This window comes from Leptodactylus fuscus, chromosome 7 (assembly GCF_031893055.1).
Source record: "Leptodactylus fuscus isolate aLepFus1 chromosome 7, aLepFus1.hap2, whole genome shotgun sequence".
NCBI classification, from domain to species: Eukaryota; Metazoa; Chordata; class Amphibia; order Anura; family Leptodactylidae; genus Leptodactylus; species Leptodactylus fuscus.
Genome location: NC_134271.1, coordinates 110,221,462 through 110,247,325, shown reverse-complemented (window position 1 = coordinate 110,247,325; position 25,864 = coordinate 110,221,462). Strand labels below are relative to the sequence as shown.

General features: G+C 42.3%; 1 protein-coding gene across 2 annotated transcripts in view; it reads right to left on the bottom strand.

Annotated features, from left to right (window-relative positions):
* The window catches only part of SNAP23 (synaptosome associated protein 23), a 37,327-nt gene extending 11,952 nt beyond the window's left edge, over positions 1-25,375 (bottom strand). The window contains exons 1-5 of one of the 2 annotated variants that reach the window (XM_075282799.1): positions 25,269-25,375; positions 9,982-10,098; positions 7,585-7,626; positions 6,937-6,985; positions 6,212-6,329 (exon numbers count right to left, since the gene is read on the bottom strand). In XM_075282799.1, coding sequence (XP_075138900.1) covers positions 6,212-6,329; positions 6,937-6,985; positions 7,585-7,626; positions 9,982-10,041 — 269 coding nt within the window. In that variant the 5' untranslated portion in view covers positions 10,042-10,098; positions 25,269-25,375. The remainder of the gene's footprint in view (positions 1-6,211; positions 6,330-6,936; positions 6,986-7,584; positions 7,627-9,981; positions 10,099-25,268) is intronic. The other variant, XM_075282800.1, reaches the window with a different exon arrangement.
* Between the last annotated feature and the right edge of the window lie 489 nt (positions 25,376-25,864).

Below are 25,864 nucleotides of genomic sequence, written 5' to 3'. Positions count from 1 at the left end.
CACTGAAGCAATCTACATACAAAAGTTAGGTGTGAAATAGCCCTTCTAAAGGCTATGCAAGAATGTGCTTAGTTAAAAATGACTTTTCCCAATTATAGAGCCCCTTTAAAATATTGATATAAGGGGCTGAATATTTTTCACTTTTCAGATTTTTATTTGACTAAAATTTTGAAAACCCTGTATCATTTTCCTTCCACTTCACATTTATCTGCTACTTTGTGTTGGTTATTACTTAAAATCTCAATAAATTACATTTTAGTTTCTGGCTGTAAGGTGACAAAATGTGAAAAAGGGGTATGAATACCTTTGCAAGGCACTGCATGCACAGGTATAGCACAGTTTTTTGAATAAAGCAGCAAAGTTTTTCTAATTCTATGTAACCTCTTTAAGCATGTCTGCTGCATTGTGTGATCTACTCCTCTACTGTGCACACCCTAAAAACAAACAACAGGTGTTTAGGCAAGACCAATAAAGTCACACATTAGCTTCTGGAGCTAGACATGTAACCCAGTGCTGAGGGGAATTTCTGTAAGCATAAAGTTTCATCCATATAAATGAAAATAGAGGAGACGTGGCTTCACGGAAAGCACTGGATTTTAATAGATGTGGCAGAAATGCTGGACATATGGAAGACTAACACCATAAGGTACCATGACATACTTGTAAGTCATAGATTTCCCTACAGCTAATGTTACCATGACAAGTAAGAGCTTTGCAAAGGCCCAAAGGTCTGCTATAAAGTAGCCATAATATACATAAGACATTTAAAAAAAAGACAATTTTATTATATATATATATATATATATATATATATATATATATATATATATATATACATACATACACACACACACATATATATAGTAGAGTCACACTGAAGGCATCAAAACTATGAATTAACACATATGGAATTATATACTTAACAAAAAGATGTGAAACAATTGAAAATATGTCTTATATTCTAGGTTCTTCACAGTAGCCACCTTTTGGTTTGCACACTCTTGCCATTCTCTTGATGAGTTTCAAGAGGTAGTCACCTGAAATGGTCTTCCAACGGTCTTGAAGGAGTTCCCAGAGATTCTTAGCATTGTTGGCCCTTTTGCCTTCACTCTGCAGTCCAGCTCATCCCAAACCATCTCGATTGGGTTCAGGTCTGGTGACTGTGGAGGCCAGGTCATCTGGCGTAGCACCCCATCACTCTAATTCTTGGTCATATAGCCCTTACACAGCCTGGAGGTGCGTTTGGGATCATTGTCCTGTTGAAAAATAAATGATGGTCCAACTAAACGCAAACCGGATGGAATAGCATGCCGCTGCAAGATGCTGTGGTAGCCATGCTGGTTCAGTATGCCTGCAATTTTGAATAAATCCCCAACAGTGTCACTAACAAAGCACCCCCACACCATCACACCTCCTCCTCCATGCTTCACGGTGGGAACCAGGCATATAGGGTCCATCCGTTCACTTTTTCTGCATCACAATAAAACACGGTGGTTGGAACCAAAGATCTCAAATTTGGACTCAGCAGACCAAAGCACAGATTTCCACTGGTCTAATGTCCATTCCTTGTGTTCTTTAGCCCAAACAAGTCTCTTCTGCTTTGTTGCCTGTCCTTAGCAGTGGTTTTCTAGCAGCTATTTTACCATGAAGGCCTGCTGCACAAAGTCTCCTCTTAATAGTTGTTGTAGAGATGTGTCTGCTGCTAGAACTCTGTGTGACATTGACCTGGTCTCTAATCTGAGCTGCTGTTATCCTGCGATTTCTGAGGCGGGTGACTCGGATGAACTTATCCTCCGCAGCAGAGGTGACTCTTGGTCTTCCTTTCCTGGGGCGGTCCTCATGTGAGCCAGTTTCTTTGTTGCGCTTGATTGTTTTTGCAACTGCACTTGGGGACACTTTCAAAGTTTTCCCAATTTTTTGGACTGACTGACCTTCATTTCTTAAAGCAATGATGGCCACTCGTTTTTCTTTACTTAGCTGCTTTTTTCTTGCCATAATACAACTTCTAACAGTCTATTCAGTAGGACTATCAGCTGTGTATCCACCTGACTTCTGCACAACACAACTGATGGTCCCAACCCCATTTATAAGGCAAGAAATCCCACTTATTCAACCTGACAGGGCACACCTGTGAAGTGAAAACCATTTCCGGTGACTACCTCTTGAAGGTCATAAAGAGAATGCCAAGGGTGTGCAAAGCAAGAATCAAAGCAAAAGGTGGCTACTTTGAAGAACCTAGAATATAAGACATATTTTCAGTTGTTTCACACTTTTTTGTTAAGTACATAATTCCACATGTGGTAATTCATAGTTTTGATGCCAACAGTGTGAATCTATAATTCACATAATCATGGAAATACAGAAAGCTCTTTGAATGAGAAGGTGTGTCCAAACATTTGGTCTGTACTCTCTCATATATATATATATATATATATATATATATATATATATATATATATATATATATACACACATACATATATACACATACACACACACACACACTGTGTATATATATATATATATATTATATATATATATATATATATATATATATATATTACAGAAAACCTCTTTATTATGAAAAAAAAATCATATATACACTATATGCTGCAAACTGTGACTAATATTATACACACAGATATAAAATAATAATGATAAAAAGATAAATAAATAATCTATCCCACTGCTGAAATTGTAAGGGCTAGTTCACACGTGGGCAAAGGGGAGGTTTTTGACAGCGGAATTCGCTTCAAAAACCTCTCCTTTAACATGGTGGTCTATGTAGACCACTAGCTTTTTTTTTCCTCCTAGCGTTTTCCGCCTGAAGAAGCGACATGACCTTTCTTCAGGCGGAAAACGCCTGAAGAATTGCATAGAAGTGAATGGGAGGCGAAAAAACCGCGCGGTTTTCGCCTGCAGTTTCTATAGCACATATAGGAAAAAAAAACCCTAGCGAAAACCGCTAGCGAAAACCGCGTCAAAAACCTCGTCAAAAACCGCGTGGAATGCAAAAAACAGCGTCAAAAAAACTCCTCGAGGTTTTTTACCTCGCACAAATAAGCTAGGCGGTTTTCACGTGTGAACTGACCCTAAAGCTTTGCAGAATAAAAAAAAACAAAAACAAAAAAACATTGCAAATTTGTCTCCACAGTCATTGAAAAAAAATTATTCCGTAAATTACTAGTACCCAAACATTGTACCAATAAAACCAAAACGCCTCTTCAAAGTGGATGGTAAGCAGTGACGGTTATGGTAGGGACACACACCAAAAACAAAGATGGAATGAGGGGATTTTTTTAATTCACCCTCAAAGAAAAAAAACAACAAAAAAACATTAGTAAAAGCTGATTAATAAATGATATGTCTCCTAAAAAGGGCCACTGGAAAATGCAACTTGTCCCACACAAAACAAGCTACAATTATGGAAAAAAAAAATTAGGGTTACAGCTCTTAAAATGCAACAGTAAGGCTCACATGGACTTCAGAATAACAACACCGCATATTGCAAGTCAGGCATGTTTGTCTATAGAGAGCAGGCAACTTTACACCACAGGGTATTCGTGGTTGCCAGGAACAAACAAGACACAATGAAAAGGACATCCTGGTTCAAGATGAGGGATGCAGAAAGCATAAGGTGAACATGTATGAAAACAAATAGGTGTCTGCTACCACACTATAAGAGATCCCATCTCACTGAAGAGAGCACCATGATGGATTTTACCAGCACTAATCTTCAGAAAGGTCTCCAAATATTTAAAGCTGAAACCACAGAGGAGAGACAGATACTATACAGATACATACACCACATCTGTGAACATGCAACATGCAGGGCAATAACAAGAAAGTACCCAGCTACAATGTCTGATCACCAACCTGAGCTGGCGCTTCAGCTTCCTAAGAAATCTTCATGTTAGTAAGCAATGGAGAAAGGAAGACAAGTAATAAGCAATGGAGCCAAGTTAGGATTTGTTAGTAAGAACACAAACCAGTAATGACTGAGAGGAGAAGACTTTAGGGTGAAACTCCCATCTAAGATGTTGGGAAACTGAAGAACTAGTAATTCCCTAATATATTATTATTATTGGGATCATTACAACCAGTCATTTTACAAGCCAGAACAATCTAATGATCCCCTTATGGAGCTGTCGGGCATACAGGGCCATCAGATTGCTTCTTGTTTTAACCCTTTAAAGAGGACCTTTCACCACTTTTGGGCACATGCAGTGTTATATACTGCCAGAAAGCCGACAGTGCGCTGAGTTCAGCGCACTGTCGGCTTTCCCGATCTGTGCCCGGTGTAAAGAGCTTACGGTGCCGGTACCGTAGTGCTCTATGATCAGAAGGGTGTTTCTGACCATTAGCCAGAGACGTCCTTCTGCCTCGCGGCGCCTATCGCGCTGTACTGTGGAGCGGGGAGGAACGTCCCCTCCCTCTGCTCACAGCGCTCGTCCGTAGACGAGTATTATCAGGAGCGGGAGGGGGGCGTTCCTCCCCGCTCCACAGCACAGCGTGATTGGCGCTGCGAGGCAGAAGGACGTCTCTGGCTAATGGTCAGAAACGCCCTTCTGACCATAGAGCACTACGGTACCGGCACCGTAAGCTCGTGACACCGGACACAGATCGGGAAAGCCGACAGTGCGCTGAACTCAGCGCACTGTCGGCTTTCTGGCAGTATATAACACTGCATGTGCCCAAAAGTGGTGAAAGGTCCTCTTTAAGGCAGCCTAATTTGGGCCTTAAGGAAACCCAAAACTCCACATTTCAAACGCCATAACTGTCATACATTTCCATTGATGTAGCCATATTGGGACTTGCTTTTTGTGCGACAAGTTGTATTTTTACATGGCATAATTTTGTTCAGTGAATTATTATAATACCAAATTTATGTAAGTTTTTGTTGGTACCACAGTTTGATCGGTTTATTTAACTATCATTCTGATTCTGTAATACATAATTTTTGATGTCTTTGTTTTTTGGGGGTTTTTTGGAAAGGGTAGGAGGTGGTTGGTGGGTGGAGTGAGAGTGACCAAAAAGCAACATGTACTTATTGCTTTAAAACAACCATTTACCATACAGGACAAAACTTATTTTAATAGGCTGTACTTTTACAGGAATAGCAATGCTATATTTTTTTTATTTGTGTGAGATATGGAAAAAAATATTCAGTCCTGCACAGTGATAATGCAATTATAATCAGGGAATTACCATTTATGCAAATCCACTATGCAACAAATAGCAAGGATTTCATGATCAGCTTCACTTTACACATAAAAGGTTTTTTTTTATCACACAAACAACTCAGATAACAATCTAATCACTGGTGGTCTGTACCAATAATAATAACAGGGGTCCTGCATTCCCCAATTTGAGTGAAGTTACAGTCGTGCAGAGGTGCTCCATTCACCTCTACTGAACCAGTCCATTAAAAAATAAATAAATGGAGTTGCAACATGCCTGCACAGCTGTCACTTCACTCAGTTGGGGGTCTCTGTGGTGGGTCTTGGGGAAAACCTCTTAAATAGTAACATTGCCTGTAGCTGAAGAATGGATTTAGGTATATTCACATGCACATACATTTGGTTCATTGCTAGTACCAGAAGGTAGTGTGTAACCATAACCTTTAATCCATCATTTAAAATTACAGGATAGAAGACACAAATGCAGTGAATAGAATGTAGAAAAACAAGAACTAGTGCTATGCGGTTTTAGTCACTATTTTTTGTTTTTCTACATTCTATTCACTACGTTTGTGTCTTCTATCCTGTAATTTTAAATTATGGATTAAAGGTTATGTCTTAAACCTACTCTGGCAGAGCGGACCCATCTATCTTTTTATACTATTTATCTGGACAGAGCTTCACAAGTCGGAGGCTGGGGTCGTGCACCTAGGGATTTTCAAACCAACAATAATGGTGAGCAGAAGCATATTTTTTCATTTTTTTGTAGTGTGTAACCATACCCCTCCCCGATGACCTGTAGCTCATTCAGGCTCCCGCATACAGAGGATAGACACCCCAGCCCTGAAGTATACAATATACTTTTCCCTTGTAAGGGAAGGGTCAGAAGTGGGTCCTACCATTGTGTGTTAGGCATTGTATTTTATGCAAGAATGTTGACATTGAGCCATATTCATATTTACAGGGTAAAATATATAGCGCTTTATGGAAAGCTGCAGTCAAACATTAAATGTGATCGGGCTGGTACCAACCTCTTTCCAGGACAGACACAAAGGCCACAACACTTGTTGAGCTCCGTTAGGTTCCTCTCTGCCTCTCTCATATCTTTGTTGATCTGGTCCAGCCCTTCCTCGACACGCTTTAGTTGTTCTGGAAAATGGACAATGAATCAAATAAAAGAGTCTACTCATTCACATACAGACAAGTCTTACAGAGGCTTCCGTTACACTTTTCAGTTCTTCCAAATCTTTCTTGAACAATTTGAAAAGTAAGTAAATTAAAATGAATGATCTTGGGATATATATATATTTTATTATTATTATTATTGCTCATATAACGCCAACATATTCTGCAGTGATGTAGAGAATACATTTTCATTGTAAATTACTTCTCACTGAGCCGGTATGTCAATGATTTCCTTGGCATCTTTTAGAGAATTACAGTAAGAGCTAGTTCACACGGGGCTCCGCTTGAAAACATTCCGTTGCAGCTCTCCGCTCCGGATTAGGCCCAAATGAATGGGCCTAGTCCGGAGGGTGGTGTCGTAAGGTGCCTGAAGAAAGGGCAGCTCGCTTCTTTTTTCCGCGAGAGGGAACAAACCGCTCATGAAAAAAGGAACTGACCGGCTCCCATTGATTTCAATGGGAGGTGGCAGGATTTTGACATGGATACTGCGTCAAAATCCTAACCATTTTGCCCCGTGTGAACTAGCCCTAAAATGTAAAAGCTGAAAACATTTGGGGGGAAACAAACTCACCGCCTTGTTCATCGAGCATAGTCAGTGTTTTGACTCCTGCATCTTGACTCTAGAATAAAGATGTTATACTGTAAGAACTCAGATACTGATAACAAAACCATAGCAAAATTTACTACACATAAATGTGTCAAGTGTTAAGGTTGTGAATACATGAGGATTATTTCTTACAAACGAGAGCTTGCAGCATATTATTTTGCACAAAATGCACTACATATAACTGTAAATTTGTTTGTTCTTCCTAGTGGAGGGGGTGTTCTCCTCATGGATACAACGGACTTGGTACTATGGACAGAGCTTGTATGATGGCACACAAAGTCCCTTAAAGGGGTTGTCTGGGATAAACTGATCTTTATAATTTAAGCTAATTAAGCTATCGCTAAGCCATTTAGGTGCTTAGGATGATAACAACGTTCTGCCTACTTGCACCATGTGTGAAAAACACAAGTAGAATTTTAGTAGCCAGTGTATTCTGACTAAAAACGTACCAGGATCAGTAGTGGACACAAAATGTAAAACTGTACAATTACCTACTACCAAAAGATTACTTGTACCTGTTTGATAGAAGGTAAGGGACTGAGCCAGCAATACATGTGGACAATAAATGCAGTGTAACATTGTAGAAGTATAACCTCAAATCAATAATTTTACCTCTTCTACAAGGGTCAGCATCCGACGTGTGCTCTCAAGAGACTGAAAAAGAAAAAAAAACCCTTAAGAACAAATATAATAAGTACACAACAACAACAACAGTTAGACAAATCAGGGAGGTTGATGGGTTTTCTTTAAAGGGATTAAATAGACTGATTCAAACATGGCTGCTTTCCCCAAAAGCAGCAGCACACCTGTACTGTGAATGGGACAATGAGGTAGCCATATTAATGCATACAAAGTGGGAGCCATGACAGCTCAGTACAAAGATAATACATATCCTAAATAACAGTGGACAGTAGATGAACTGAAAACACCACTTCCAATGAGAAGGGAAAAAAAAAAATTATAATAATCTTGGACTGCTTCTTTAACGCTATACTGTTTTTGCCTGTGTAAACAGAATCTGTCAGTTAAATTTGGAGCTTTAAATTACCCGGTGACTTAATGTCTTAAATACCCAGATTTGTTTATTTTCTGACCTTATTCCCCCGCTTAGGTGCAATCCTCACTGAAGCTGGACTAGTACAACTCTGTTTCATTGAACATGCACAGTAAAGCTAAGGTGTACTACTCCAGCTTCAGTAAAGGCATGTGCTGGAAGCACCAAAGATCAGTACTCATCAGATTTAACGCTAGGCAAATGTAATTTTTTTTATTTTTTTTTTAAACTTTTGGCCACAAACAGGCTTTCAATAGGGATATTTGGAGCACTAAACCACCAGTCCACAAGGGCCTGTTGGTGATTTAGCGTGAAATAATTATGCGACAGGTTCCTTTTAAAGAGGACCTTTCAAGGCTTGGGGCACAGACAGTTCTATATACTGCTGGAAAGCCGACAGTGCGCTGAATTCAGCGCACTGTTGGCTTTCCCAATCTGTGCCCCAGGTGAAGAGCTAGCGGTGCCGGTAACGTAGCTCTTTACAGTCAGAAGGGAACATCCTTCTTCACAGCAGCGCCTATCGTGCGGTACTGTAAGACTGGGGAGGAACTTCCCTCTGCTCACAGTACTCGTGCATAGACAAGTATTATCAGGAGGGGAGGGGGCGTTCCTTTCCGCTCTCACAGTACAGCGCTATTGGCGCTGCTGTGCAGAAGGACGTTCCTGACAGACTGTCAGAAACGCCCTTCTGACTGTGAAGAGCTACGGTACCGGCACCGATAGCTCTTTACCCGGGGCACAGATCAGGAAAGTCAACAGTGTACTGAATTCAGCGCACTGTCAGCTTTCCAGCAGTATATAGAACTGCCTGTGCCCCAAACCATGAAAGGTCCTCTTTAAAGAGGTTGTTCAGGTTTAAATTTTATTTTTCAGCTAAGCCAGGGCAGGTGAAAAAAAATAAAATAAATCAAGCTCACCAGTGCCCGATGTTCTGGTGTCCTCCTAGTGAGGTCCGGTCCTGCTGCTCAGATGTCTTTTTATAGTGGAATTCCTTGATGCCTGACATCCCAGTTACCTTCTGCTGAGGCCGCTGATTGCCCTCAACAGTTATGTGACAACCGAGGCCAATCAGCAGCCTAAGGAAGGAACCTGGGAACACCACAAGTAGTGATGTCCCATGTCCCACGCTGAAGCCGCTGATTGGCCCCAGAGGTCATGTGCAGTAAGGACTTCTGCCGGAAGAAAACGGAGCAGCAGGACCAGACCGTGCTGGAAGGCACCAGAACACTGAGGACAGAAGACTATTTTATTTTATTTTTTTCACTTCCCCGGCCTAATTAAAATCAAAATATTAAACTGAACGATCTTTTCAAGTAAACGGTTTTATTTCCCATAAGATAACTAGGTATAGAATCTTTTCTTCCAACTTTGTTGATCTGTTCCTCTGTTATTCTTCATGAAAACGTATAAATAAAATGAATTTGGATGTCACCATTCCACTTGTCAATACGTAGTCTGACACTGGCAACATTGATAGGTTAATAGACTGTACAGGAATAAGTCCCATGGCAAGGAGAATGCAAATACCTAGTTATGACTGACAACTAAGTTAAAAGTAGTGCCACACGGAAGTAAAGCTCTCAGCAGCAGGACATTTAAATCAGCTACAAATGCTGTCTGAAATCTGCCCCTCATTGATTTCTATGGGAGGCATTGATGGATTTTTTTTTTTTTTTTCTTTAAGCATGCAGGGAAAAACAAAACAACTTGCTTGATATTGCAGTGGTTTCCAGGGAGGCTCAAGGAAAGACCTTCTACCTCAAGTTTCACCCTTAGTAGGCAGAATATACTTGTACTAGAGAGGTTGAAAATATAGAAGTCTAGTGGTTGGCACTCTCACAGAAGTAGTACATTTGGACTCTTCAGTTTAAGACTTGGGATTGGCTATAAAAGTTGTCCACATTTTAAAATCCTTTTGGTTACGGAAAACAGTAAGAGGTCAACCTCCTCCTTACCTCATCAGTGACCTGATTTGCTCGTAGCTGGATGTCTTCTACCGTCATATCATCATCCATGGTGGCTTATGTGAAGAATTTACAAGGGCTACAATGAGACGTTTTTTCTCTTATGTGCTGTCAAAAGAATAAATAAATTGTAAGCAGAAGCTGACGTCACAATAGTTCTTATTTATACAACCCATACTTCGTTGTATTAGCTGTTTAACTGCACTGAGTTCCACTTCAGTCAAAGCAGAACTAAAATGTGTACAGCGAATGGTGCAACCGGGTGGTTACTCAGTAATGATACAGGAGGAAGAACTTCAAGAGAAGCTCAAAGTACAAGAAGTACAAGTCTTCATGCTGAGAATCCCTCTAGAGGTTCCGGGCAGGCTACAGACTCACTCACTGTGTCAGACTAGGATGTCTATTGCCCAATCTAGAGGCCCACCCTATTGTTACTAGCATGCAAGCCATAAACAAAAGTCACTTTCCTGGCCCCGCCAGGTTTATCATTTACACTGGTTCTCTAGCACAAAGGAAGCCCAAATTCTGAGCCTATCGCTTCATGCTCTACCAAAACTAGAACCTGGTTGGGGTGCTACTTCTTAACACTTCCGCCAATATAGTTGTGAAAAATACAACTGTATTGCAGCATCAGGGAGAACCAGCTGCATCCCACCCCTACACTATTCACTTGCCAATCCCTGGTCCTGCCCACGTCCTTCTAAGCTTCCCCCTCACTCTTCAAAGGGCCTTGATACAATGACGTAATGTGTGGTGCATCAGGACCCCTGGAGGCTTAAGAGGAAGTGGAAGATGCTGCTGTGGGCAGGAGCGGAGATCGGTAAGTTAAAAACCATTAAAAAAAAAATTAGACCCCAAATCCTGTATAAGCTGAATATGCGTCCCATCTTCCTCCATATAATTGTTTTTAATCCCTTGGGGCTATCACATCCAGGTACACAGGGAAACAAAAGAAAGCGCAAAAGGCCAACTTGACTTTAGTACAATGTAAGTCAGTACGAGGCATTAACTTACCAGAGGTTCAGCAACATTACAAAGCTACTGTATACAACTCTACTGGCCTGATCTTACTACCCCACAGACGGATAACCCGCCTCAATGACTAGTCACAGCAGCTCAACTAACTGATAGACTTGTAGATCCCAGGTCGTAGCCAGACACAGACCAATTAGCTTATCAGGGGCGCTGATGACATATGGAAGAACTTGTAACCCAAGTTGGCTCCAACCCTCTTGTTTTTGGCCGCCTGTGGGCTTGATACTACATATCTACCTGAGCTTAACTATATCCCTGGAGGCTTTTGGGACAAATCACCCTGGAACACTTCTATGTCGATAAAGAGTTGCCAATCGCCGATACTCTGTTCCCAGGGCTACATCATAAGAGCTTGAATTTCCTACAAATTGAGAGCTATAACAACTGCTCTATAACAACTGCTTACTGCTGTAAGCTATTCTCTTCCTCATATAATTGGAAAGGACCCTATATGAAATGTCAACAAATCATTGCGACTGGACCCCACCCAGCAAGAAAAACCTCATCTCTTCCATATCAGGTGGCCAGTCATAGTTCCCTTCTGGAAGTCAGTAGAGAGTGAATTATAGGATTCTCTTTCTTCTGTCTGACCAGACTTTACTGTCATCACAAAGCCACTTTCAGCCATAGACGTTACCTCAGAAGCATTGTGGTGGCTAACATCTTAAACCAGACTACGATCTTTAAGCAATGGTGCACAAAGTTATCTAAATCTCCAGATGTGGCGAGCCTCTAAGCTGGTCTAAGAGGAATCATTCCAGATACCTGAAAATGTGGAGTCCTTGAGTAAATAATCAATACCTTGTTAGCAATTGCCTCGAAGCAACATAGATAGAGTGCTGCCATCAGCAGAGACTATCCTCTGCTATCCCCCAAAGACCCCATACTGAATGTTCTCTTGCTCTCCATGTTCTTCCCAACCCACTTTCTCCTCCCCTCCTTGTACCAATACTAACATACCCCTCAGTCAAACTTTTTCCGAATCAGACTCCACAGCCCTGTGAGTTGTGACACTTTTCTCATCCTATGAAAAGATAATGTCAAGCGACAGAATCACCATAAAATTACAAATTTTATTTGAAATTTAAAAACATTTGTGACTGCAATGGCTCAACTGATGGAGCTGTAATGGCGAAACGCACGTCGCGGCGCGTCTCCATGTGGTAGGTGCATATCACATATACACTTTCATTTTCAACAGGGTCCATTTGGTGCCCATTTATTCATTTAACATATTGTTTGGCTGACTTCTTATTGCATATATTATCCTAGAATGTAAGTTGAGCCATTGTAGCCACACATGTATTTACTGATTTCTTGCACCTCTTTAACCCCTTATACATGGCCTGTTCTTGATACCGGTTACTCCACAAGCATTTTGGTTCCCCTCTCTTTTCCTATTGTATTATGAATTTCACTCTTTTCATGTTATGTTTTTAAATTTCAAATAAAATTTGTAATTTTATGGTGATTCTGTCGTTTGACATTGTCTTTTCATATTTATAGTGGATCTACCACCCAGTGTGCTTTGTGTTTGTACATGTTTGCAATACTTTTCTCATCCTGGTACAACCTCTGCTGCTGTGGTACATACATACACACATGCAGACACCCAGGACCACTGCAGATAGGATAGGCCAGTGATGGCAAACCTATGGCATGGGTACCAGAGGTGGCACTCAGAGCCCTCTCTGTGGGCACCCATCTGTGGCACAGCTCATACTCTGTGGAGGCCACTGTAAAGCAAATTGTACTGTGTGTGGAGTCACTGTGGAGCAGATTGTACTGTGTGGTGGCCACTGTGAAGCAGACTGTCCTGTGTGTGGTCCACTGTGAAGCAGATGGGACTGTGTGGGTGCCACTGTGGGGCAGATTGTACTGAGTGGGGGCCCTTCACTAATTATAATCACACAGTATCAGTTATATAGGAGACGTGATATTATTGTAGTTCATAATAACATTGTATAATCACTGTAAAACAGATCTGCGTGATGTAAATAGTGAACATTAAAATTATGCCAAATGCAGTACGAAATTATTTCTATAATTGAAATCTCTTAAAGGCTCATTCACACGACAGTATTTTGTGGGTCCATAATTGTCCGCACTTGTGGATCCATACAGTTTTAAGGTTAAATTGAGGTGTTGGCCCTTTGCAATAAATTATTGGGTTTTGGGTTGCAGTTTGGGCACTCTGTCTCCAAAAGGTTTGCCATCACTGGGATAGGCCATCAATTGTAGAAAGTGGATTAACCATTTAATGTCCTATCACTATGATATGGGCATAGGATATGACGGCGTCAAAATAAGGATTTCAACTCAGACAGTAGGGAACAACTTCAGATGTGTGTTGCGCCCTTTCAGGTTCGCTGCATGTGACAGTAACATGACACTTTGTAATATAACATGTAATATTGCAGCAGCAGTCCACTGCAGTCCATACACCCCTCCCCATCCCCCCATCCTGTGCAATGTATGGGATATGCATGCATAGAACAACATAAGCCTATTTTGTGTCTAAGGACTCATACCATAGATATGAGAAATCTCACAATGTCAGGGTGTTGTGCAGACAAGCTATTAGACGATCATGCAGATGTTCTTTCCGTGTCTATGATGTCACAGACAATATATACATCATCAGTATGACAAAACAAGAGCTGGGCCATGAAGTATACATTTTTTGCTATCTGATATAAACATCTCTCCTGATATCGTAGTAACTACTGTATATACTCGAGTTTAAGCCGAATTTTTCAGCACAGTTTTTGTGCTGAAAAAGTCCGCCTCTGCTTATATTCGAGTCATTACGGTAATACTGTGGTTATAGACCCAGCATACAGACACCGGGGCGGGTGCTGGGCCGCAGCATCGCCACGCTCCTGGCAGAAGTACTGGGGCCTTCTAGCAGAAGTACCGTAAGTACTTCTGTAGTTTGAAATGATCACCACCATGCTCCTTCCAGGAGCGTGGCGATGCTGCGGGCCCGGCACCCACCCCGGTGACTGTACGCCAGGTCTGTAAATATGGTAGCTGTAGTCTGTAGTGGTCTGTAGCTATAACGGTGCCGCTCCAGAGCGGTCACCATTGCAATCGGCACCTCCACTGCAACTCTTACAGTGGTAATGCCGGAGTTCCTGAGTTACAGTGGAGATGCCCTCCGGGGGAAACTGCTGCGGTGCCATGCCCCTGGAAAGAGGAAGGAGCGGGCGCGACCGCTCTCTCAAATGCAGCCCTGAAGCGCTGAGGGAGATCCCCGGCCGCCGGCAGGAGTGCGGACCTGAAAGAAGACCTCGGCCGCTGGGCCTGAAGGGGAACTGCGGCCGACCAAGGTCTTCCTTCAGGTCCGCTCTCCTGCTGGGGATTCCCCTCAGCGTCTCTGTAAAGGCTTTCTAGCTGCAGTGCATTTCTTTTGCAGGCTGCTCTATACAGCCTGCAAAAGAAATGAAGATTTTTGCAATGTATTGCAATGCATTAGCATTGTAATGCATTGCATTAGTGATCAGACCCCCTGGGTTTCAAGACCCCTAGGGGGTCTAATAAATGCAACAAAAAAATAAAAATAAAAAATAAAAAGTATTAAAAATTTAAATCCTTTCCCTAGAACACATATTAAACTAATACTGTGAAACACATACACGTTAGGTATCCCTGTGTCCGAAAACGAACGCCGTAGCTGGAAAAAAAAAAAAGTTGTCTAACTGCCCCTTCCCTGAGACTAGGTTTTCCCCCCCACTTGGAATTCAGTCTGACTATAGCCAGGCTGAATATAGGGTCTCTGCAGTGCTCCTATTCCGTCGGGAAGGGGTTAATAGGAGCACTGTAGATACCCTATATTCAGCCAGGCTGAATTCCAAATGGGGTGAAAAAAAACCAGTCCTCAAGCTCAGGGAAGGGGCAGACAGACAACCAAAACACCCCCTCCCCTTTCCCAGCAACTACTGCACCCAAAAACTCCGACCATTTTAATTTTTGAAATTTTCCAGTAGCTGCTGCATTTCCCCCCTCGGCTTATACTCGAGTCAATACGTTTTCCCAGTTTTCTGTGGTAAAATTAGGGGCCTCGGCTTATATTCAGGCCGGCTTATACGCGAGTATATACAGTACTTGTATTCGGCATCTTTTATAAGAACTCTGTGTTGTGCAGCTCCTCTGTGATTCTACCTGGAATATGTGCATGTATCTGAGTGATATATCCCCGTCTGACAGGACTGGTTGGACAGAGTGAGTGTGCAGGAACCCGTCACCCAACTGGAAACCCAACCCAACTGTCAATTTACTAGGAGGAATACTTTTTTCTATGAATGTTTGCTACAGAGTACTTTTTTTATTTTTATTTTTTATTTTTCCAAAACAAACATGTCAAAAGTGGTGACAGGGCCTCTTTAAAAGACATCTGTAGACTGTTTTTGAGATATACTTGGGTGGGGTAGTCACAATCTAACCATATTGTGTGACTGCTGCAGAAAAGCCAAAAAACAAACCACAATCCATAAAGCTGAACCACAAATGATAGGTTATCATTCTCTTCTTTGATCAGGTTTACAATTGTAGTCCTTCCTACTGGAGCCATATTCAACCTGAGAGTAACAAATGCTAATGTATACAACTGTCTTATAACCAGGACTGTAGGCCAAGCCACCGACTCTGACAGCCATTGTGGAGACAGACCCAGCGCAGATCCTCTAATTCACAAAAAAAAGGCTAGCGATTGAATTCCTGGGAGCCTGCACACACAGTATATACGCTCCGCTCATTCTGAACGTAAAACTCGTTCAGAATGAGAGCATAAAAAACAGATCCCATTGATTTCTATGAGTACCGGCATACGCGCGCTCCCCATTGAAATCAATTGGAGGCTTTTTTCCTTATTGCTTTCAGTGTGATATGCACGTATGCCGGCACCCATTCAAGTCAATGGGATCTGGGGTTTTTTACGCCGCTCACTCTGAACGAGTTTTACGTTCAGAATGAGCGGAGCGTAACTCCGTGTGAAAGCTCCCTAAAAGAGTAAAAATGCATCACTGCATAAAATCATGCAATATCTATAATTGTATAATATAATCATTTCATTTTCAAGCTCAGAGTCCGTCGGTAACTATTTTCTGACTGACTCCTCTCAAAACAGCGACTCCAACTCCATAGCGCTACTTCTAATGGGTCCATAAGGATTCTGGCATAACTGAGAAAAAAAATTGTGCTACTTATGACCGAAACTGAATACTGTGTGCAGTTATATATATATATATATATATATATATATATATATATATATATATATATATATATATATATAAGTTTTGTATAAACCCAGCCTTTTATGATCTGGGTAGAAGTCATTCTGGGCAGTTGCAATGCTCCTTTTAATAAAGCATTACATGTTAAAAGATCCAATTAGGTACAGGAGCAGAAGAGGATGTATGACCCCAACTAGTGAACTGTTATAAACAAGACCTACACAATCCACATACAACCCACAAGAATGTGGAACAAGTCACCAAAGTGTTAAATGGGTTGTCCCGTCACAAGGATCCTATCTATAATGCTTATTAATGTGGATGTAAGACTTTTCCTAAATACAATGCTTCAGCAAAACTGCTTTGTTTGGCCACTATATTACTTTATTCATTTTTTTGTGGCCACAGCCCTGACCTAGCTGCTCCTGAGTCAAGTGATGTGTCAGCCTGCTCTGAGGGAGGGAGGGAGGAGGGGCTAAGTGCACGGGAGCGAGCCTGGAGGGGGGGGGGGGGTAGTTTACCCTTTGGGGTTAGACGCCGGCACAGGTGAAGCCAGCAACATCGCTATGCTCCTGCCCCGCATGAAGCCAACAGCGGCAGAAGCGATGCTGTTATTCCGGGGGGGGGGGGGGGGGGGGGGGCGGAGGAGCGGAATAACAGCATCAGGGCAGAAGCATAGCGATGTTGCTGGCTTCACCTGTGCCGGCGTCTAACACTCCCCAGCATCCGCTGTAATAGAAAGGCGGATGCTGGGGACTGTTAGACGCCGGCACAGGCACATCACTATGCTTCTGCCCTGCATGAAGCCAGCAGCGGCAGAAGCGATGCTGTTCCGATCCGCTCCGGGGTCACATATGCAAAGCCAAGCGGCCCTACGTGCAAGCTCATACACCAGTCTAACCTTCACAATGCGAATACAGACCCGCAGGGTGTCGGGTCTGTATTTGCATTGTGAAGGGTAGACTGGTGTATGAGCGCGCACACAGGTCCGGTGGCATCTCGCCGCTTGGCTTTGCATATGTGACCCCACCCACCAATGACGAAACAAAGCCGGAAGACAGAAGATTTTAGAGGAACGAAGACGGGTGAGTATGCGACGTGGGAGTACCCCTTTAAGATACTGAGGGCAATCACAAAGCATAGAAAAGACAGGCTTGGGCAGAGGCTTCACCTTGTGGAAACAGATTTTTTTTGTTCTTGCAGATTTTGCTACATTTTTTGAGCCAAAGCCAGGAGTGAATTGAGTAGAAGGGAGAATTGTAAGTATTTCTCAGATATTTCCCATTCCTTTTGTAGCCACTAAGCTGTGTTTCTAAAACGAGGGGCCTCAGCCTTATAGAGCAGAAGGGGATCTTTTTCTTATGCGAGAATCATATTTTATTTAATTCATCTATCATCAGGATAAGACGACAATTCATTACAGGCACAGGGAATAAATGAGTTATGAAGAGAGTCTGGCCTTCATGGAAATATACACCAGCATAGATTTCCATTATAACTCACGCCCGTTTCATAGCTGTTACTTCCAGGTGTTGGCAGTAAAATACACCCATGCGATATTCTCCTTCATACCGTATAGCATCCACACCATATTCCCCTTGTGCCCGCACACCAGATGCAAGGGAGTAATATCACTCTGCTGACACACTCTGTACATGGATGAATCCATAGACACATCTAGTTCCTGGGCTGACAGTGCTTTCACCTCTGTATACGTCAAACACCCATCCGATTCATTTCAGTTCTATATACAGTTATGCTACAGTTACTGTAATGAAGTGATGTTTCATTCATACAGAAGTGAAAAGATCGGGGGCTATTGGACTGGGCGCAGATATAGCCTCATGCAGACTCCCCCAGACGGAATACAAACGCAGATGTGAATGAGGACTAAGCCATTAGCTCTATCCATAAGGTAACAACCAATATTCTCACACCAGAAATTGAAGGCATTAGTATTGTTGTGTAAGGTCTATTTGTTCATCATGGAAGGATGGAAACTTTCCATGACTCTTTAACCTTATGTAAGTCCCTATCTAAACAATACAGAATTCAGGAAGTGCTGAGAAGTATCCTGATCTATGGAGGGGTCACGGATGTGCAGCTCTACACAGTCACACATTCATAGTGAATATTCTCCTTGTCCATACCATACAAAGAATGGGACCAGGCAGCTATGAGCATTATGTAACACGTTACAGTCAAATAACAGGTAAAAATGATAGATTCTCCTTAGGTCCTGAGCCCTCACCTGGCGTCAGTCCCGATACACTTCTATCTAGAAATAAAATAGAATAAAACGAGATTGACTATATGACCCCTAGCAAACTCACCGATGAACTCAAAGGTGCATATTTAATTTTGGGCGTAGATCAATCATAAAATTAGCACAGAAACTACTTGGCGTGAAATGTCATCTTTGCACTCGTGAAGGGGAAAAAACCCAAAATCTTAATAAAGCATAAAGAAAGGAGTGAGTACTTAGCATAACAAACACGTGACCTTCAACTAGAAGCAGACATAGCATCTCCAGCCTATGTAAAAGATAAAAAATGATATCTTTCTCTTTCTTGAACCTTGTGATGAGCAGATATTTATAAAGACTGATCAAGAGATTGTAACCCGCAGTAACCAGATATTAACCGTCACTTCCCTCAGTATAGTATACACTATTCTGTCTGCTATAGTATACAGCACACTTCTGAGAAGGCCACAGACTCTCCCGAGAGGCTGTAATATACAGTATAATGGAGGTAGAAGTCAGCAGAGCTTCACACATGTCAGTTTTGACACCCAAGTGACACCCCTCCCTCCTGTGACTGTGTAGTCATCACAGCTGCGCTTTCAGGTTATAGGGCCAATAAATACTTATACTAAATATGCAGTACTATGGGTATGCTATGTCATCTCAAGCCTAGTGATACGACATGTAAGAGGCCCCCCCCCTCCCAACACCATTTCCTCATTTACAATACTGGTATCTCCTTATGTAGTAGGAGGATCTTTGGTCACCCTCGGACCCCAGGGCCCGGGTGCAGTTATTACACCACCTATATATTATTTTAAACTGCCTTTGTAGAGATTAATGTAGCAGACTATGCTATTCCATACAGGGCTGTGAAGTCGCTAACCCAAACCACCAACTCCAACTTCTCTTGTTTTTCCACAGTCGACTTCCAATATCTACTCCGATTCCTTCATAAAATGGGTGACAGCATTGGGAACGGTCCCAGACATCAGAACAAGAAGAAAATGGAAGGTAAATGAAGATACAATTTATAGCAGCCTGTATGCGGTGAAGGCACTGCTCACAGAACTGGTCAATGACCCGGCCCCATCTACAAAGTATATATATATTCCTCTGACTTCTCATGAGTATGGCAAGTCCCTGTGTCCTAGGAGAGGAAACTTTTTCTCCTTTGTCTCATATCGCAGTTCAGACCCATCTCTTGCTATAAGGCATTTGAGAATTTTTTGTTCCAGTGGAGCTGCTATATATTGATGGTTGTCACTTTTTTAAGTCATTTCTTTGCAGCAGCGAGTCAGATTTTGGAAAAGAATAGTTTCCCTATATCACTTGTACACGTGCCAGCACCTGAAGTAGGGGGTCACAGCAGCCATTTATATAAACATGCAGCTTATATACAATGGAACCCATGGCAACAGGGCAAGGGGCTTCAGCAAGTTCCCAATTGATTCATCAGCTTCTTCTTACCGTATGTCATTATGTGACATGCAGGGCATTTCTGTAGAAAGAAGATAACCCCTTTAGGCTAAGGCCACATCTGCAGCACTAAAGTGCTGCGGGAAGAACAGTTGCGTGAACTCATTGCGGTTCTTTCCGCAGCGCTTTTAATAGAAAGTTCACAGAGATTTCCTCTGCGGACTTTCTCTTAACATTATATCTACGGGAAAGCCGCCAGCGTTTCCGTAGATACCATTGACATGCTGAGATTTGTAAAGCCGCAAAGGGTTTGCAAATCGCAGCGTGTCCGCGCTGCAATCTTTTCCACAAAGTGGGCATGGAATTCGCATGAATCCCATCCCCTTTGCCTGCACTGCACAACGCCGCAATTTTTCCCACAGCGTCTCCGCTGCGGGCAAATCGTGGTGTTTCTGATCCGAGGGGCCCCGGCCTTAATGTTAAGTAGAATTTCCCGACCTGGCCATTTATAGCATTCAGGCTGGTTTTGCCAATTCCGTACCTCTCAGAGACTTTGTTGGGTCTACATCTGGACGTGGCTGTGACTGGCTACTTCAGTTTACCAGACAGGGAAGGACTTCTGTTTTTCTAGGGTCCCAGAAGCGAGATATTAATTGTATATATTGTGAGTATGCCTTTAAGGGTGTTGCAGAAATTAATGTGACTGAAAACTATACTCCACATATAAGAATGGGGTTGTTTCGTCCACATGTTCATGGATGTCTGCTACCAGCTAAAGTTACAACATATCTGCTATGTCTGAACATACAGTACACCGATATGGGACATATTTGAAGAAAGCTTTGCTTGATCCTAAAATACAGCAAATATTTCTGCCGTGCATGCTAATATTTGCTGATCAAACTTGTTAAACATTTCCTATGAAGCAAAACTCAGTACCCAGAGGACAATGGGAGCAGGAAGGAATCGGCTATTTGGTCAGACATTCAGCCCAGTCCATAATCTTACTCTGAAATATACACCTGACCCGACTATTAGAAGAGATTGTGGCCCTGCAGTCTGCACCAGCTATACCATAAAATCATTAATTCTCTCAGCCTTCGTTTCAGCTTTCTAAAAGAAGAAATTTCTAGCAAGGGAATAAACAGTGAAACCTAATACACATACTGTAAGCTGAAATAAGGAGCTGATGAACAATCCCACAAGTCTTAAAGTGCCCATGCAATCCTAAACACTAGACTGCTTTTTTTGTCTGTGTGCTGTCTTTTCTCTTTTCAGACACACAGATCGCACAATGAAACACTAGGGATGTATAATGGCTGATTTTATTTTTTTTTTATAATTGATATAACAGTTTGTAACCAAGCAGCCTAAAGATATTATTCCCAATACACATAGAAACTTGGCTGAGTACAAATATGTCTCAATGGGGAGAGGTGAGCGAGCTGGTGCAGGACACCTCTATAAGATAAGATAATCCTTTAATAGTCCCACATTGGGGAAATTTCACCTAGTCTCCACTGAGAACAAGGGGACAAAATTCAAAATGTCTGATCCTTCTTTCTCCACCAATATCTTCCTCAAGGTACAGTCAGGATACACACATAAACTAGGCATCTGGTCCAGCCAACTCTACTCTAAGGCCTGGTTCACATCTGCGTTCGGTAGTCCGTTCGGGCTGTGTGCTTGGGGATCCCCCAAACAGAATACCAAACACAAAACCTGGTTAGCTAAGAAACCACACAGACCCCATAGACTATAATGGGGTCCATGTGTTTCCTGCACAAATCATGCGGAATCAAAAGTGCTGTTTGAAGTACTCTTCTCTCCGCATGATTCGTATCGACACCGCTTTTTAATGGTTTCGGTATTCCATTTGGGGGGGTCCCCAAGCAGACATCATGAACGGAATACCAAACACAGATGTGAACCGGGCCTTATGTGTATGGGCACCTTTATGTCTCATTATATTGCAAATTAACTATTTTTTTTTTTCCTAAAAATCACTTGTGGATGCAAAAGAGAAATGTAAATCTTTCCACAATACTTTCCTGTGTTTCACACCTTTTCATTTTCTTGGAGATCTATTGTTCTGGCTTTTCAGCCGCTCATATGCCCCCTAGTTATCGCTCAGAGACAATCAGCAAGGTGGTAAGAAGTAGGGGACAAATTAACAGTATGACGGCAAATCAGATTACACCAGGGGTGTTTGTAGTCTGTTACCTGGGAAACAAATACTTAGGCTGGCCTAGGAGCTGCAAAACACTACGAGATTCCTATTTAAAGCTAAACAAAATTAAAAGAATGCTTTACTACATTAGAGTCACTGGAACAATTAAAAGTAGCAGCAGATGCGGTATAGAAATCCATTTCATACGTGTAGAAGTACATTCATTTCTTCAAAATTCATCTACGAGAATTGAACAGTCCTAGAAACATTTGTAAGACATCTGCTATGTGTGAGGATATTACATATCAATATCTGAGGATGTTATTGGTGGAGGTCTGTACTCCGAGAAGACAATATTCTTTATAGGGGGTTGTCCAGGGACTTTAGTTTTACTTACTTCCTCTGGATTTTCCAAGCTGAACCTGGGGGTTTCTGACTCCAGGTCACATGATAAGACCAAACACCCGGCCCCAAAGTCGCTCCTCCTCCTCCCTCTTCTGCCCTTTTCACAGGTAGTTGTCTTTGCTATTGCCGACTGCTTTATTATAGTCTGATTTGGGGTTGGAAAGAGCCAGGAACCTACACGTCCAGCATGAAAAAAAAATCCCTATAGGAAATGAGTAAAATTAAAATCCCTAGACAATTCCTGTAATGTGAATTTTTCTTTCACTACAATGGTACTGTAAGGCAGTGCTGACCTCCAATGATGACATCATCTGACATGAATGATCTTATATGATTAAATAGTGAGAGGGACATAAACCATTGCTAGACACCTCCTGTGGGAACACAGTTTATGTATGTTGATATTCAACATGCTTGATTCTTTGTTATCCTGAAGTCCATGGATGTTGAGCGGACCCCATAAATCCTATAGATTCATCAAGAATTATTTCAAGTGATTGGTCAAATTTGAGGCTGATCAAGAGGATCACAGCTGTATGGACCTTGGTTAGTGGGTGTCCTTTCATTTTTTTTTTTGCTATTATATAGGGAGGAAACATTTTTGTTGTATACTGTGTTACATTTATTGCAATTTATCTTAGTAGAATAAAAGTTCTAAATTTCTCCGGTGTCACTTCAACCAGCTGTATCTCCATTATGGGAAACCACAAGGACCCCATAGATTATAATGGGGTCCGTGTGGTTTCCATTTGGTTCCCGCATGAAACATACAGAGAGAAGAGTACGGCAAGTAGCCCTTTTCTCTCCGCATGTTTTGTGTGGAAACCACACAGACCTCATTATAGTGTATTATAACCCCTTTTTAATGTGTATAGGTTTCAGGTTGGGGGGAGGGGGTGTCTCCAAGCAGACTTCCCGAACAGAAACCTGTACACAATTGTGAACCGGGCCTGAGTGTGCTTATGGTATCATATGAAAGCTGAGACTCTCAGCTCCAAACACCACCAGAAGCACATTTCAGGTGGGGATCAATGAGATCATCTCTTCTTTTGTTTTTCTAACCCACTTTGAGCCAAGTCACCAATTTACTTGGTGGAAAATCCCTTTAACAGATTTACACAGAAACAACTGATGATGAACACCCTTCTCCTCTACACCACCCAAACCAATGTGGACAAACTTCCTGTGCTACATGTTATATGATGTCATCATCAGATAGGCGTCTATTGAGCCTCCTGCAAGATAGGAACAATGGATTTCATCAAAACAGAAAGTTCCTCTGTTGAGATCATTGATTTCCCGAGACCATCAAGCACAAATACAGAATGGACTTCAACCTCTTCTTTACCCAACTGTTTGCTGGATGAACAAGGAGTTGTCATGATGAGAAAATCCCTTTAAATAGGTTATCCAGCAATTACAGAAAACTCAGGGGCATCCAGGGTGGTTGTAAAAATACTCACCTATCCCTAGTGCCGTTATACATCTTCCTTTCCCTCATGTGCTGGGGCTCGCATGACTGCTGAAACTATTCAGTGGCCACTGGTGAGGGACCAGCAATGTCACCAGTTCCTTGATAGTGACCAGTGAAGCCACCGACTGGTCTCAGTGATCACATAAGCCTCTCGGCTTCAACACAGCAAGCCCCAACATGGAACAGAAAGGGGATGGGGACTGTACATTTGAGCACCAAAAATGGCCATGGCTTTTTATTTTACATTCTCTCCAGCCTTAATCCCTGTACATCCCCTTTAAGAACTGATAGCTTGCTCACCATTTGCAATAACAACCAGCAGAATTGTGAATACAGCTCTAGATGACAAAGCTACCAGTAGAAAATCATAGCACTGCATCTATTGACGGTAATATGGTAAGTTTTCAACAATATAGTTACAAAAATACCCCAGCCTGTTGCGGAAAGTACACAGATCCCAGTGCAGTTTTGTGATGAAACCTGCCTCATATAGGCATGGACTTTTACACAGCCAGAATCACACCAGCGTTCAGGTTTCCGTCCACATGTGAGCCCGAAAGACGAAAACCCTGTCTGATTAAAAAGTGGAAGCCTGCGGACCCCATACACCATCAAAAATCCAAGGGTCAGACTTAGATTTTTACTGCAGACTGTATCTAAATAAATTTAGAATTTATTTTTTCACAAGTGTGATCATAAACTAGAGCAGATTCCCTCACACAACGTCCTATCATCATATGGATGTAATAAAGCAAATAACAACTTGTACATTACATGGGCGCCCAGGTCAGTGACGATAGGGAGGGGAGGTATAGTATGTACAGAGTGGACAACCATGATGTGTCACATTGCTGTATCACATAACACTACAGTCACCGTCGGCAGCGGCTACATCATAGTGACAGATATATATATATATATATATATATATATATATATATATATATATATATATATATACACACACACTCACACACATATGTAATACTGCCCCACACCAGACCCAGATTCCACCACATTGGTAAGTAGCTAATCTACTTCTTTTTCCCATGATGCATTGCCTATAATTCTCCTGAATAATAACCAGTATCCCCCACACTCCACCGTGTAGCCATACATACAAGACACTGACAGACACACCTAGACATTACTACACATATACCATGCTGCAGACTGGCAGGAGAGTGTCCCTCAGATATTTAGTATCCCACAGCCGGCTGCGCCTAGTAGTACCCGGCAGATGGGTGTACACAAGCCCGTGACATGAGTGGCACTGCCCCATCAGCGTGTTACCTTGTGTACACCTGACACAATAATCCTCACCCGACCAGCTCGCACTTCAGTTCCGCGTCCTGTTTTCCTCACAGACTGATCTGAACACCGGAAACCGGGAGGCAACTTCTAGCAGAGTCTACTCCGGCTGTCCTAAACCACGCCCACACTGCTACTTCTGACCAATAGGCACTGAGCACCCTCCCGCGGTGACCAATGGCAGCGAGGCTCTCCCCTACTCCTGTGTGAGTGACAGGCTGTGTGGCCATGTAACAAGTAGGTGTAATATAATAGAGGTCTGAGCCGCCGCCTGTGTCTTCCTGGAGGGAGTTTCCTCATCACAGGGACTGAAGGAATCTCATGTTTCCTGTGCTGCCCTATGGAGAGAGGAAGACCTCCATGACTGCAGAGAAGAGAGTACAGGGACACGTTCATACCATGCTTCATGTCAAGTTATTGGCTGCAGTAATTCCAGTGATACAGTCACAACCCCTGCCCCTCCCCCCTCCACATATGTGTAGTGGTCAGAAACTGGCCATATGTGTATGAAGCCAAAGTGTAGGTGAGCATGCCATCTAGGCATATGTGAAGCTGGACATTCACATTAGGAATCAATA